General features: G+C 38.3%; 1 protein-coding gene across 3 annotated transcripts in view; it reads right to left on the bottom strand.

Moving 5' to 3' along the window:
* Cep85l (centrosomal protein 85L) overlaps positions 1-12,078 on the bottom strand; it is a 167,358-nt gene extending 155,280 nt beyond the window's left edge. For all 3 annotated transcript variants that reach the window (XR_012448789.1, XM_074075643.1, XM_074075646.1), the window contains exon 1: positions 11,948-12,078. Coding sequence is in view for 2 of the 3 variants with exons in the window: in XM_074075643.1 (XP_073931744.1) it covers positions 11,948-12,044 (97 nt within the window). In the remaining variant the exon portion in view is untranslated. The remainder of the gene's footprint in view (positions 1-11,947) is intronic.
* Between the last annotated feature and the right edge of the window lie 1,328 nt (positions 12,079-13,406).

The following is a 13,406-nucleotide window of genomic DNA, read 5'->3' as shown; positions in this document are numbered from 1 at the left end:
TTATTTGCCCATTTATTGATTGAATTATTTGTTATTTTTTGTGTTTAATTTTTTGAGGTCTCCATATATTATGAATACTAATCCTCTTTCAGATGAATAGCAGCCTCACAGCAAAAACTGTTTTGTTTTTTGTTTGTTTGTTTTTTGAGACAGGGTCTCACTACACAGCGCAGGCTGGTCTTGAACTCATGGAAGTGCTGGGATTACAGATATGCACCACCACACCCAGCTCAAAAATTTTTTAATTTGATGCAGTTCCAGGAGAGGGTGAAGGTTGTGTGTGTGAATATGATCTAAGTAGTGCAAACACATGCATGAAAATAGAATAATGAGACCTGATAAATTGTTCAAAAAGGTGAGGGGGGGATAAAAAATAAAAATAGAGGGGGTGAATTTGATCAATGTACATAACATGCATGTATGGAAATAGCACAATGAAACTCCTTGTACAATTAATATACACTAGTAAAAAAGACAAAAAGGAAATGCAAGTATCAGTGTAAAAAGTCTGATGCATTTCCACATATCAATTCTTGCTATTATTATTACCTATTCAGAAAGCCACTGTCTGTGCCTACATATTGCAGTATTTCCCTAAGTTCCTGCTAGTGGTTTCAAAGTTTTAGTCCTTATAGTAAGGTATATGATCCATTTTTTATTGACTTTTATACAGGGTGAGAGGTAGGGATCTAGTTTCAGTCTTTTACATGAGGATATCCAGTGTTCCCAGTACCATTTCTTAAAAAGGCTGTCTTTTCTTCATTGCATGTTTTATGCACCTTTGTTGAGAATCACGTGAGGGAAGCTGTGTGGGTCTATTCTTGGGTGATCCATTCTATTCCATTGGCCTATGCGTCTGTTTTAATGTCAATACCATGCTTTTTTTGTTGCTATTGTTCTGTAGTATAATTTGAAGGCACAAATTGTGATACCTTCAGCATTGTTCTTTTTGCTCAAGATTGCTAAGCCAACCACTCTTAATGGGAGTATAATCAGCATGATTGCCTAGATTTGTTAATTCACTTGATAGAGTACAGATAGAACATAAAGACACATCAAGAATCTTGGCTACCCATACAAAATTGAAGTTCTACTCACATGTAAGAGGAAAGTCTATTGAATTTACAACCAATGTAGTGAAATGTCTTCACACCACAGGCGCATTTTTTGAGTCCTTATGTCTACTTCTTCCCATACCTCTCATCGCCAATCCTCTGGGCTTGTTATTCCACTTCTACAACAATCTTTTCTTTTCTGTATGACTGGGGTTTGCTTTTGAACTCAGGGCTTTGTGCTTACAAAACAGATGCTCTACCTCTTGATCAATACCTCCAGTCCATTTTGCTCAGGCTGTTTTGGAGATGGGGGATGTCTCACAAACTGTTTGCTAGGGCTGGCCTTGAACTGTGATCCTTCTGATCTTAGCCTCCCAAGTAGCTAGGATTACAGGCATGAGCCACAGGTAACTGGCACCACAACAATCTAATCAAGCTATTTATATATTGCCCATACTCCTCTCTTTTTAGGAAACAGCAAAGATGATATAGCACTCTAAGTTCCATATACTAGAGGAACTTCCTTCTACTTTGGTGGTACGGAACGGAGTTGGACTGCTACAATCTACTAAACTTACTTTTTCATGATGTCAGCATACTATGCAATGCTATGTATATAAAAATGATACTATATTTTTCCTTTATTTCAGTTAACTGGTAATAGAGAACTATTCATAGTTCACTACAGAGGGGGCAGCACAGCGTGACTAGGAACACTAGGAAGATGAGCCATCAACATGTGAAACTTGAGCTCCTAAGACTGCTCAGATGCTCTCACCCATATATTATTTCCACTTGGATGTGTCTGACTTTACAGCCAGGTGGATCAGATAACATTCAGTTCATGACAACCAGCTTATATTTCATAGTCACCTGGTTTCTATCAGGTTCCAGTGGCAAGCCAAGTGCTGTTCCTCCAAAGAAGAATGACTACTCATTGGAGAAGCAATAGCTGTGTTTTTGCTGTCAACCTCATATTCAGTTTTCACAGACTCATTTGACTATTGAGCACTGCTGGTCACAGTAGGTACTAAGAACCATGTGTAAAAGTTATAGTGTGACCCAGCTGGACAGCCTTCTTCTGAACCCTCAAGCTGTCAAGTCACACAGGAAAAGGAGCTAGGCGCATGCAAAATGTTGTGTACATTGCTTTTAAAATCGAAAGAACATCAATCACAGTACTTTTTTCTAGAGATAGGAAACAAATTTTCTTGTTCTCTCCAATGAGAGAACAAACAACACAACACTACAACCCAAGAAACTTCACTGTATTTCATGGGATTTATTTTCATTTTCTGGCATGTGTGGTCTTAATCTGAAATACCAGCCACTTCAGTTCAGATCTCATCAGCACATTACCCTTAATGTAGACTGGATGACAAGACCACCAAGTTCCTGTGGACTAATATACCACAGAGAACAGAGCATTAATACAATCCTAAATTAAAAATATATTCCTGCCGTTTTAGGTAAATCAGACTTCTTCTGATGTTCTTTCTGTTCATTGAGGAAGAGAAAAAAGGATTGTCCTGATGAAAGTGTCAATCAATATGCCACAGTGTGTAGGAAACTACATTGGGAAAATCATATGTACTTGGAATTCAAGTTACCACTTGGCTGTACCTACAGTGGGCCCCTGGAATTCACTTAAAGCTCATCTATCTCTATGATTTCCCATGGATGCAATAAAAAAATTACAGTAATTTTTTATTGACTTGTAAGATAATATTTTTTGATTTACCATTTTGTTTGTGAAATTGGGCTCTTGAGCTTTTGCCTAGTTGTTTTTACCATAATAGCTATTTTAACTTTTAGTCTAGAGCTGTGTCAGAATTCTACCATGTAATAAGGTCATCTAGATTCTCCATATTTTACCAACATAACAGTCTTTCAAATTCATTTGGTGTTTTCTTCTGTTCCTGGATTTGGCTTTGTAAGCGTCTTCTGAAGCATATCGAGATCTGAATCTTCTTATAGGTCTGGGGATCTTCAGGGATGGCGGGAGTGGGGCGTGGGGAGAATTGGCTTGTCTTGTAAAACTATTTTCTAGTATCAAGTGAGAGTACTGAGGATCCCTCAGACTAAACAGATAGAACATCATTAGACAGGTAGATTATTTCAGCTACACATACTAAAACCTATTTGAAATTGGTTTGAAGAGTCAAACCAATAAGTACAGTACAATAAGAACTCTAGAGGAATAGTGGGTGCCAGTGGCCATACCTGCAGGCTCTGGCCTTGCTTCTCCTCAGATCTCTTGTTCTTTCCTCTCTGTTAGCTTTGTCCTCAGGTAAGTATACCAAATGGTCATTGAGGTGGCCACCAGAGTATAATATTCCCCTGTTTCAGTCAGTAGGAGAGAAACCATCCACTCCAGAGTCATGGAATCCACTCTTCTCATTAACAGTTATTTGTTGTCTCAGCATCAATAGTAGTCCCAAGGAAATGTCATGCACAAAATAGCTTTCAAGATTGAGTGAGTTTCTGAACCAATCTCTAAAAGGGTAAAGAAGTTAACATGATAGCATGAGCTAATTTAGATTCACCACTGTGCATTGAATACCTGAATAAAATTTGAGCTTCCATTAGTAAAGAGGAAGGAGAAAGACACACACCAAGCATCTATGCATGGTGCCACATGTATGGAGGCTAAAAAGTATTTTATTACATCCAGTACTCAAAATAACCATAATACGGCATTCTAGGGCCCCTGTTCAACCTTGGAAATAAAAAGCACTATTTTTTTCTTTATATTTTATTCTCTGTAGATAGCTCTGTTTTGGCATAATGGAATTTTCTGTTTCTAGTGCAAATTCTATTTTTGTATCATTTACTATCTATACCTAACTAAGTTTGTACCTACCAAATGTCTATCTCTTACTTACCTAAATTTTAAAAAGTAATGCAATTTCAGTTACAAAGTAGTTTAAGTGAAATTGGTGGGTGAAAAAAAAAGTGCGTGAGTTTCTTTAAGTATGCCTTTTGATAAACCTATATTTTCTAAGGCAAGTTAATATTTTCCAAATCTGGATGGGATAAAAATGGTCACAGAATTGTTTACAAGTCCTTTCATCAAGAGGTAAAGTCTGTTTTCTTACCTCTTAAAATTGAGCTGACCTTGTAACTTGCTCTGACAGACAGAGTGCTGCAGAAGTGACTGTGACTTCTGAACAGGTCTCAAGAGGCCTGAGCAGCTTCAGTTCTGCCTTTCTTGGAATCTTGACCTTGTGAATAAGCCTGAGTCAGTCTGCTGCAGAGGCTGTGTGGAGGAAAACCTAGGCGCCCTGATCATCACTCCAGCTAACTGGCACCTGACTGCCCTTGCAAGTAACCCATGTGAAGCAGAGACAAGCTGTCTCAGCCTCGCCCTGCACAAATTGCTGCCCCAAGACTTGGTAACACATGAATGGCTGTTCATTTAAACCCCTAAGTTTTGAGGCCGTATTCATTAACAGATAACTAATAGATGAAGTCTTTCATAACAGTCATGATTTCCTTGTGTTTTATCCTTTTTTCTGTCTTGTTAGTGGGCACAGACTAACAGTGTATCATTATTTAACTTTACTTAAGATTAGAAATCATACATTACAGATGAGAAAAATTTTAGAAAGAATAACGTAAAAACACACTCCTGTTTTATATGTAGAAAAACAAAAATAAATTTTAGACCTGTGTGGGAAGTTATAATGTAAGTAACTCTGTGAACCCTTATAAAATGTGATATGACAGCCTAGAGCCAGAACTGGGAAAATGCCATTTCATTCCTGTTTATGCAACACTTAATAAGTCCTTGCTCTATGGTACTACTCTATGCCTTTGGCCAAGATTAAAATACCTATTTGATTTTATCTTTCATCATTACTCACACATTTATTATATTCTAACGACTCCTGATTATTTTGATAATTTATGTATATAATTTACAAATCAAAATATTCATGTGTTCAGAATATTTTTTATCTACACATGTGAATGATCAAAAAAATGTGGAGGATGGGCCCAAGAAGCATCATTGCCTTTTAAGAGACAAATACAGAAGAGAACTCTACCTGCCATGTAATATAAATAAGCACAAACATACCTACAAGATATCACATAACCGCTATAACACAGCACTGGAAAAGTGTCAAGGCATATCTATCCATAAGAAGTACTTGCTGACACTGTAATAAACTGGAGGAAACAAAGGTGCAATTATAAGTTTTCTTGCCTAAAGTACATCCAGTTCTCCTGGGGTTTCCCTTTTGGGTCAGGCCTGATGTAGTGATCTAAAAAATCTCTCAGTTATTTTAGGATCATTCTAATGGTTCACATGCATTACAAGATGTCATAAAAATATCCCTAGATCTACCCTGCCTTCTGACTCCTGTGAGTGGCCAAATCAGACTATGGGATGTGGGGTTTATTCTGGCCACCTTTTCTCAGGTCCACCCTGGTGTGACCTCAGACAACACAAAAGAGCCTAGTTTCAAGCAGAAATTTCTCTCTACTGGCCATTTTATCCCACCATTTGCTTGCAGTATTCACTGTAGTTGTTTTCCTACCCTTCAGGTTATTTTTACCTTTCCTTCAGTTATTTTTCCCCAATTATTTTTAATTCCTGGTCTTCTGGTTTTTAAGTGCCTAGTACATCCATTTTCATACTTTTCCCTTGCTGTTTCATTTTTCAGTCTCTGTTAACCTCTCTCTCCACATCTGTTTTCCTTCCTTTCATTTTTTTTCCCCATTCAGTTATTCCCTGCTGTCCTATTTTCCTCTATTCAATTCAGAGCATTAGCCGGAAGCTTCCCTATTGCTAAGCAACCACATCTATCAACCCCTCCCCTTCCACACACATCCTTTTCTACTCTAAACTGTTTCTTCTACTTTAGAAAACTCATAGGGCCAAATAGACTCTAAAAGAAAGTGAAGGGTGCTGCTGACATGTCTTGCTGCCTGGAGGATGTGCATCCCCACATCCTGCCTCCTCTTACTAGATTTCTAGCATCTTGTTTTATTGATAATTTGCCCCAGGCTACAAGATAACACTACAAAAGCACAAAACATCCTTTTGAGCATACACAAATTATAGAAGGGAAGAAGAGGTATATAATTCCTACCAAAGGAACAATGGAAGAAAAAATATTTAGCTAAGAAGCATACTGTGAACTCATAAAGGGCTTTTGCCTTCCCTAGTAAGAGTTTTCCACTAGGGATCAAGTTAGCTAACAAGTCTGTCTTACAAATCTTTATCTTGTTTTATTGTGAAGAGCTGTTAATGGCATGGTCTGCACAAAAAGAATAAAACAATATAAGAATTCATTATGCAGTTCTCCAAATTTCAGTTCCTTCCAGACATCAATCTGACACGGCACTTGTGCTGCAGACATAATTGGAGGTGTGGCGGCCCTTCTCACAAGATGTTCTTAAGGGATTCCAAGCACATTTTAATAGTTTAACGGGAATGGTAACTCCATATGTCCAAACACTAGGACAGGAGATTTGAAGAACTCTCCTTTTCACCCTTGCAATGCCATGAATAATTTCCCTCCCTGGTGTGAATTCTTTCTCTGTCTCATGCATTTATGCAATGCCTGGGAGGCCTTCCCTGCTAAGCCCACCCCCACACTGTTGCTCTCAGCTTTTGCTCAGTTAGCACTGTGCTAATTGGGTAGTGTTGAGAGCTACTTTGTGGGTAGTATCAGAGCATTTCATGTATGCATGAAATTCTTCCCGAATCCTGCCCCTTTGAGATGTTAGGTCTTCTGAGGGGTTGAGAAAGTTCTAATATGAACTTCCTGAGGAATATTTTATTATATACTGCTTACTTTAAACAATGAAGAGCTCTCTGTGAGAGGACTCGGGTCTTGCATGAAATGAATACTCAACAAACTGCCTTAAATTTAACCATAGGACACAGATACTTGGAGAAGGGGGTTATTTTAGTTTCGTTTTCTAGAGAGAAGAAGAAACGGTATTTTCTTCATGTTAAAGTCCAAGTACATTAGCAATCAAAGTACTAGAAGTGAAACGTATGCATTTCCTTTACTATCCTGAAACACAGACTGAGCATCAAGAGTTTTATTTGTCAGAACCCGTTGATATTCTGCAAGTCAAATCCCTAGGAGACTAAAACTCACTCCAAGGTATTCTAAGAATGCCTGACCAGAATTGAAACTGGCGAGCTGCTTATAGATTTTCTTCTACAGTCCTGCCCCTTTGAGATGTGAGGTCTTCTGAGGGGTTGAGAAAGTTCTAAAATGCTTTTTCAGTTTTTATCTTAGGGTAATCTCAACTAATGAAACATGTATTTGATCTTCCCGAGGAATATTTTATTATATACTGCTTACTTTAAACAATGAAGAGTTACACAAAACTTTTCACTATTCTTCTGCATTCACTACTCTTTCACTCTTCTTTCCAACCTGGAGTATCAGTCAATATCACCATGTCATACTAACATCTTTTTTCCATATCCTATACATTTAATTCCTTTTCCTCTTCCAGCCCACTTATCAATGTGGTCTACAGTCCATAATGCCTCCTATCACTGAAAACTCTGGCTTCTTGCCCAGAAAACAGGCTTACTCTCCACCTGAAATTCTAGTGGTAATATAACCAGTGCTCTAGAGGCCTCTCACCTTTCTTGACCTCTCACATACCCCTATGAGGATTTTGGCTTAATGACTTCAATCCTTACCTGCCTTCCCTATTTTTTTTTTTTCTGATACACACATAGCCCAACTTTATTTTCTGCAGACACACACAAACGCAGTCTTAGTCATCACATGTGAAGATCCCTTGCCTGCCTTCCCTATTATTCTGCCTGTCTTTTCTCTCCCTTCCCTACTTAGCCAAGCTCCTATGATGCACCATTTCCACCACTCTTTCTAATACCTCAATTCCCTTGTCCCTCATTTTTCTGGCAAATCCCCAGCCTTGAATAAGTTCATCTTCATACCTTCCATCTACACCCAGGGTATTGCCACCTCTTGGAGAAATAACACAACTCTGCCATGGGTTCAAGTTCATATCACCAAGCACTGGGGTCTCTCCATGTTTCTCAGCAATTCTCCTGTGTCTCACTGTCAAGGTCCTTTCCATCTACTTTTCACAATGCACCACCCATTCATTCACTCACTCATTCTCCAACTATTTATTGACTGTCTCCTCAGACAGCATGCTGGGTCCTAGTTGATCACTGTGAACAAGGCAGACAAGGTCTGAGTCCACAGAGAGCTGAAGGTCCAGCCTGGAAGACCGAAACTAAAATTTTAATTCCAAAAATTAAAGGGGTCTTCATTACTCCAAAAAGTTGGAATCTGCCTTTTATTTTTTACCATTACACAATAATAAAAATTTTCTCATTAAAAATTTTCGAACACTACGAAATTACTTGGATACAAATCTTCCAATGTCCCCTTCTTTTTTGCCAGACCCTTTCTCTGCACATAAGCCCTGTTAGCTATACAAATCTCATTTCTATGGGTTCACATTTATAAACAACGTTTACAGGCATATGCATATACACCTCCATGATGGTATCTGCATAAACAGTCTATTTGAGAGGAGAAAAATAATAGGCATTAGAAAAGTGTTTCTTCCTTCATATTGAAATAAGCTTTATTCCCTATAAAGCAAATTGCTTGGTCCTAAACTTAAGCTTTAAATTCAGATACTTTGTAGAAGCTGATAAGAAAGTCAAATGATAGGGAATGTTACTAGTTCAGCAATAAAGCAAAGAGCCTACTTGCTATCTCATCAAGTAAATCAAATTTTGTTTGCTCTTTTGTCACAATTGTGTTGAAAGTTAAGAAGAACAATAGAATCTACAAGGATAGGCAAGGACTCTATTAAATTTGTTTGTAGTTTTCACTGTCTGCTTGTTGCAATGAGTCAAAGAATAGCTTTTAAGGTTAAAGACGAACAAAGTCAAGTTTCTTTCATAAAAACCATGCATATATACAGAATTTTGGGTAGGATTTTTGCATTATAACTTGCTTTTTTCACTTTAACAATATGGTGAAATTTTTTACACAGTACATATAGACTTACTTACCTTGTTCTTATTTTAGTCTATAATAAGGAATCACCATAATTTACTTAAACTACTTTCCCTTTAATAAGCTCCAAACTTTTTGTTATTATAAACAATGCTTTAACAGGATGCTTGTACATTTATTTTCATTTATATATGTCTAAGTACTTCTGTAGGATACATGACTGAAATTGGAATTTTTAGGTAAACAGCTTTATACTTTATATACTAGGTAAAAAGAGCTTCATACATTTTAGTTTTATGTATATGTCTACAATATATTTGTTTTCAGTGTAATATATCTATATCTATAGCTATATACACAAACTTTAATGTGTTAAAATGAGCTAAATTTATAAAAAATTAATTCACAGAACAGAAAAATCTAAGCCAACAGACACATATAAAGATACTCAAATTTCTTCATGGCCAGGAAAAAAGTAAACAATGTTTAATTAAACAATGGGATATCACTTTATAGCTGTTAAACTGACAAAAACTTAAAAGATCAACAAAACCCATTACTGGTAAGAATATGGGAGAAAGATTGTGTTAGCCATTTTTGGAAAGCAACCTAGACATATCTAAGAACATTGAAAATATACAGAGACTTCAACCAATAAACCTACTAACTCTTACAGTCCAATTCCAGAAAAATGGAGGTCCAAAAATTCAGAATACATAAACACAGATATTTTTGGCAACATTGATTTCTTCCTACAGCTATTTACTAAGCTCTGACTATGTGTCATCACTTCAGAGATAAAGGAAGCACGGGCACAAGCAATTGGAGTCCCTGAGGAAGTGCTATGGTTGGGAGGCCACTGTGACTTCATATGGGGTAAATGTACATGACTATGACATAAAGCATCCTTCCAGTTTCTTGAAGTAAGTTGTGTATGGTCCAGGAAAGCTGAACTGAGTAAAGATACCTGTCTATAGAGAGAACATAACCCATAAATTTGTCATGAAACAAACTCATGCTAATAAAAGTCCCAGGTACTCTGATTTTCTAAATGGCAGTAGTGACAGAGTATGAGATGCAAAATGAGAAAAGGATTTACTTCTCACCAACAGAGTCAGTCTATTACTAAATCACAGCCAAAATGCTGCTTTGCTCATGTGCCTGGTTCAGGAATAGTCTCTTGAAAGGTGCTTGTTGAATCAATAAAGTTAGGCATGAGAAGAAGAGCTCATAGAACGGTTTAGCTCAGATAAACTTGAATTTGGTCAATAATCTCACCTGTTCAAGACTTTCATGAATAAACTTTTCCTTCCAATTCTTCCTTTCTTGCCCTTCCCTCCTTCCTTCTTCCATCCCTCCTCACCTTCCCCCCTCTTCCTCCTTCCCCTCATCATTTTTCAATAAAAGGAAAGAGTCCCGTTAAATAGACACTCTAAGTCCTTGACCCCATTTTGATCCCATTGCTCACTATATAATGACAAGGCCAAATCATCACCTCTTAAACCATAAACTTTTTCTTTTTTTTTGGTGGTACGGGGGTTTGAATTTGGGGCCTCACACTTGATAGACAGTCACTCTACCACTTAAGCCATGTCCCTAGCCCTTTGTGCTTTAGGTTATTTTTAGATAAGGTCTCCCTTTTTCTCCAAGCCTTCAGATCAAGATCCTCCTCCCTTTAGCTTCCTGTGTAGCTGGGATCAGAAGCACACACTATTATGCCCAGCTTTTTGGTTGAGATAGGGCCTTGCTAATTTTTTGCTAGATCTAACTTTGAACTGCAATCTTCCTGATCTCTACCTCTCAAGTACTTGAGATTACAGGTGTAAGCCACTGTACCTGGCCCCTTAAATCACAAATTTTAAGTGCCAAAAAATAGTGCTGAGCAATTTTAGAAAAGAACGGCAAACATTAAAAACAAACAAAACATACAGCTCATTCTAAACTGGTGACTTTTGACAAGCCCAATTCTGTAAGTAACATCTCAGGAAAGGATTTCCAGCCCATGGAGAAACAAGAGCAGCCCATCTAGAAGAAGATCCACTTTCTCCCCAACTATTGTCTTTTAAGGAAAACACATTAGTGCAAGTTCTCTCATGGAAAGGCTGAGACCTCCATGGAATAATGAAAGTGTTCCCAGAGTCCAGTTGCTGCCTGGCATTGCTCCCATATCAACAGCAAAACAACTGCATAGCAACCTACATTTGCCCATTCCCTCCCTCATTTTTGCTTGAAAAGAAAACACCCCTCTACTCCCTGTCTGTTGTATAAAGTATGTCAAACAGGAGTAGATGCTTTCTGCCAAATTGGGCAGTGACACATGCTGGCATTTCCCAGTGCAGGCTGTTCACCACGTGGGTTCCTGGAGGGCTTGCTGCCTCTTGGCTTACACAAGAGCCAGGGCTCCTCTCCCCTCCCCTACTTCCTCTCACAAAGACCACATGTAACAATGATCAGAAGAACATGTGTGTGAGCTCCCAGCTGTCTAAGCACCTTTTCAAGCCGGGGACCTGGCTCTGTTTTATGAATAATAGGAAAGAGTTTCCAGCCTTGTTTTCTGCATTATTAGGAGTACACAGAGTTCATAGTAAGGGCAGAATAGCAGGCACTCTTGAAACAAAGAAAACCCACTCTTACGGCAGCTTTGCAAGGGCCATTTGCCATCTGTTCATTTCCTTGTGACGATGTTGCTTATCGGGACTCCAGCAATGACACCATCCTACAAATCCAGACCCGTATACTTTTCCTCTGTCCCAAGAGGGTGTTTTCCTGTACTTTCCTATATTATTATATTATTTATAAAATAAGACTAGCAAATGACGCACAGTGAATGAAAATAAATCAGGGTGCAATTTGTCATCAACTTAAGGAAGAAAGAAATGAAAAAGCTCCAGAATTGGAGAAACAACTCACTTTTCAAACTTCCTGAAGGAACATCTTCAAGTGATAGGTAGCAAATGGACGTGGGGGTGAAGTTTGGCTCCCATAGCAAGACCATCAGCTCCTCCATGCATATTCATAAGAGGCAACCTGAGCGCGTGTCAAACCACAGTGCGGGTGTGTTTCCTGTGCACACTTTGCATCTACACTGCCAGGAAACACTGCAGCCCTTAAGAAACCAAAGCATTGCTGCTGCATAACCTGGTTCAGAGGCATGAGAGTTGTTCAGCGGCCACTTCACCCACACACTGACTGGCTTTTCTCCTTAGGCCCATGGCAGCCCAAAGAGCACCCTTCTGCCAGCATGCAGTTTTAAAGCCATGGTTGTGTAAGTGTGAATTTGAAGGCTTTGGCTACTAAGAGGCAGAAAGGAATAAGGTAATTTACTTTCAGTAAAGCCATGGGTATTTGTTATTAATACTCTAATGGAGAAATAGGCCAGCGTAACATACATGGAAAGATAATTGCACTCCTTACACTGCTGTTCTTCTCAACAGACTTTCTGTGACAAAATACCCAGACTTAGTTTTAGCTGCCAGATAATGAAAATCATGGGCCTTGTTTCAGTGGGTGCTGGGGTGGCTGTGGGGGTGCACTAGTAAGTATAGCTGGTTGTCAGCAGGATTTGGTCAGGTATGCTCTGGATTTTTTCATTCATTCATTGTACAAATAGTATTGAGTGCTGCTGTTTTCAAGTACTATCCTAGGCACTTGGAAAACCTCAATGAACAAAAATCCCTCCACCATGAAGCCTGTGGCTGTGGGAGGACTTCATATTGTAGTGCTTTTCTAGGGAAAAATAGCACCTGGTTGTCTACCTGTCACTAAAGGGGCTGGACCTTTCTGTTCGATTTCTTTCAACTGCCCTCAATGACCTTGCAAATGAAGAAGTTGTTATGTCTGTTCCATATGCTGTGTGAAAAAGAGGAGAGAAAGGAAGAGAGAGAGAGAGAACACTGAAATATAGAAAGAATGAAGTGTAAGGGAGATTATTTGAAAAGTGACTTAAAAGAGATTTGGCTTTATGATCTAGTAAAGACATAAAAGATACTACCATTGGGAAATGAAAGAATACTAGCATAGATTTAAAAAATAACCCAAAAGATACAAAATATGCCAACCTCCTTGGTTTAATCTATAAATCTGATATAAGACAATAAACTTCAGCACAATGTTTTGAATTAGATAAGTTGATTTGAAAGCATGAAGACAAATCTGACAGGAGAAATATAACAAGGAAGGAATTAGTCTTACAAGATTCTGAAGCTTCCAATAACTAAAATAACAAGAGTGAGGTACTAACTCATAAATAAACAGACAAAACAGTGGACTGAATTAAACACCCAGAAATGGTTGCAAATGCATTGGGGAAGTTAATATCTGATCAACATGGCATATTTCCTATAGGTCTGTTGACCTAACATTGTCAGAC

The sequence above is a fragment of the Castor canadensis genome, chromosome 1 (assembly GCF_047511655.1).
Source record: "Castor canadensis chromosome 1, mCasCan1.hap1v2, whole genome shotgun sequence".
NCBI lineage: Eukaryota > Metazoa > Chordata > Mammalia > Rodentia > Castoridae > Castor > Castor canadensis.
This window is presented reverse-complemented; position numbering and strand designations above follow the sequence as displayed.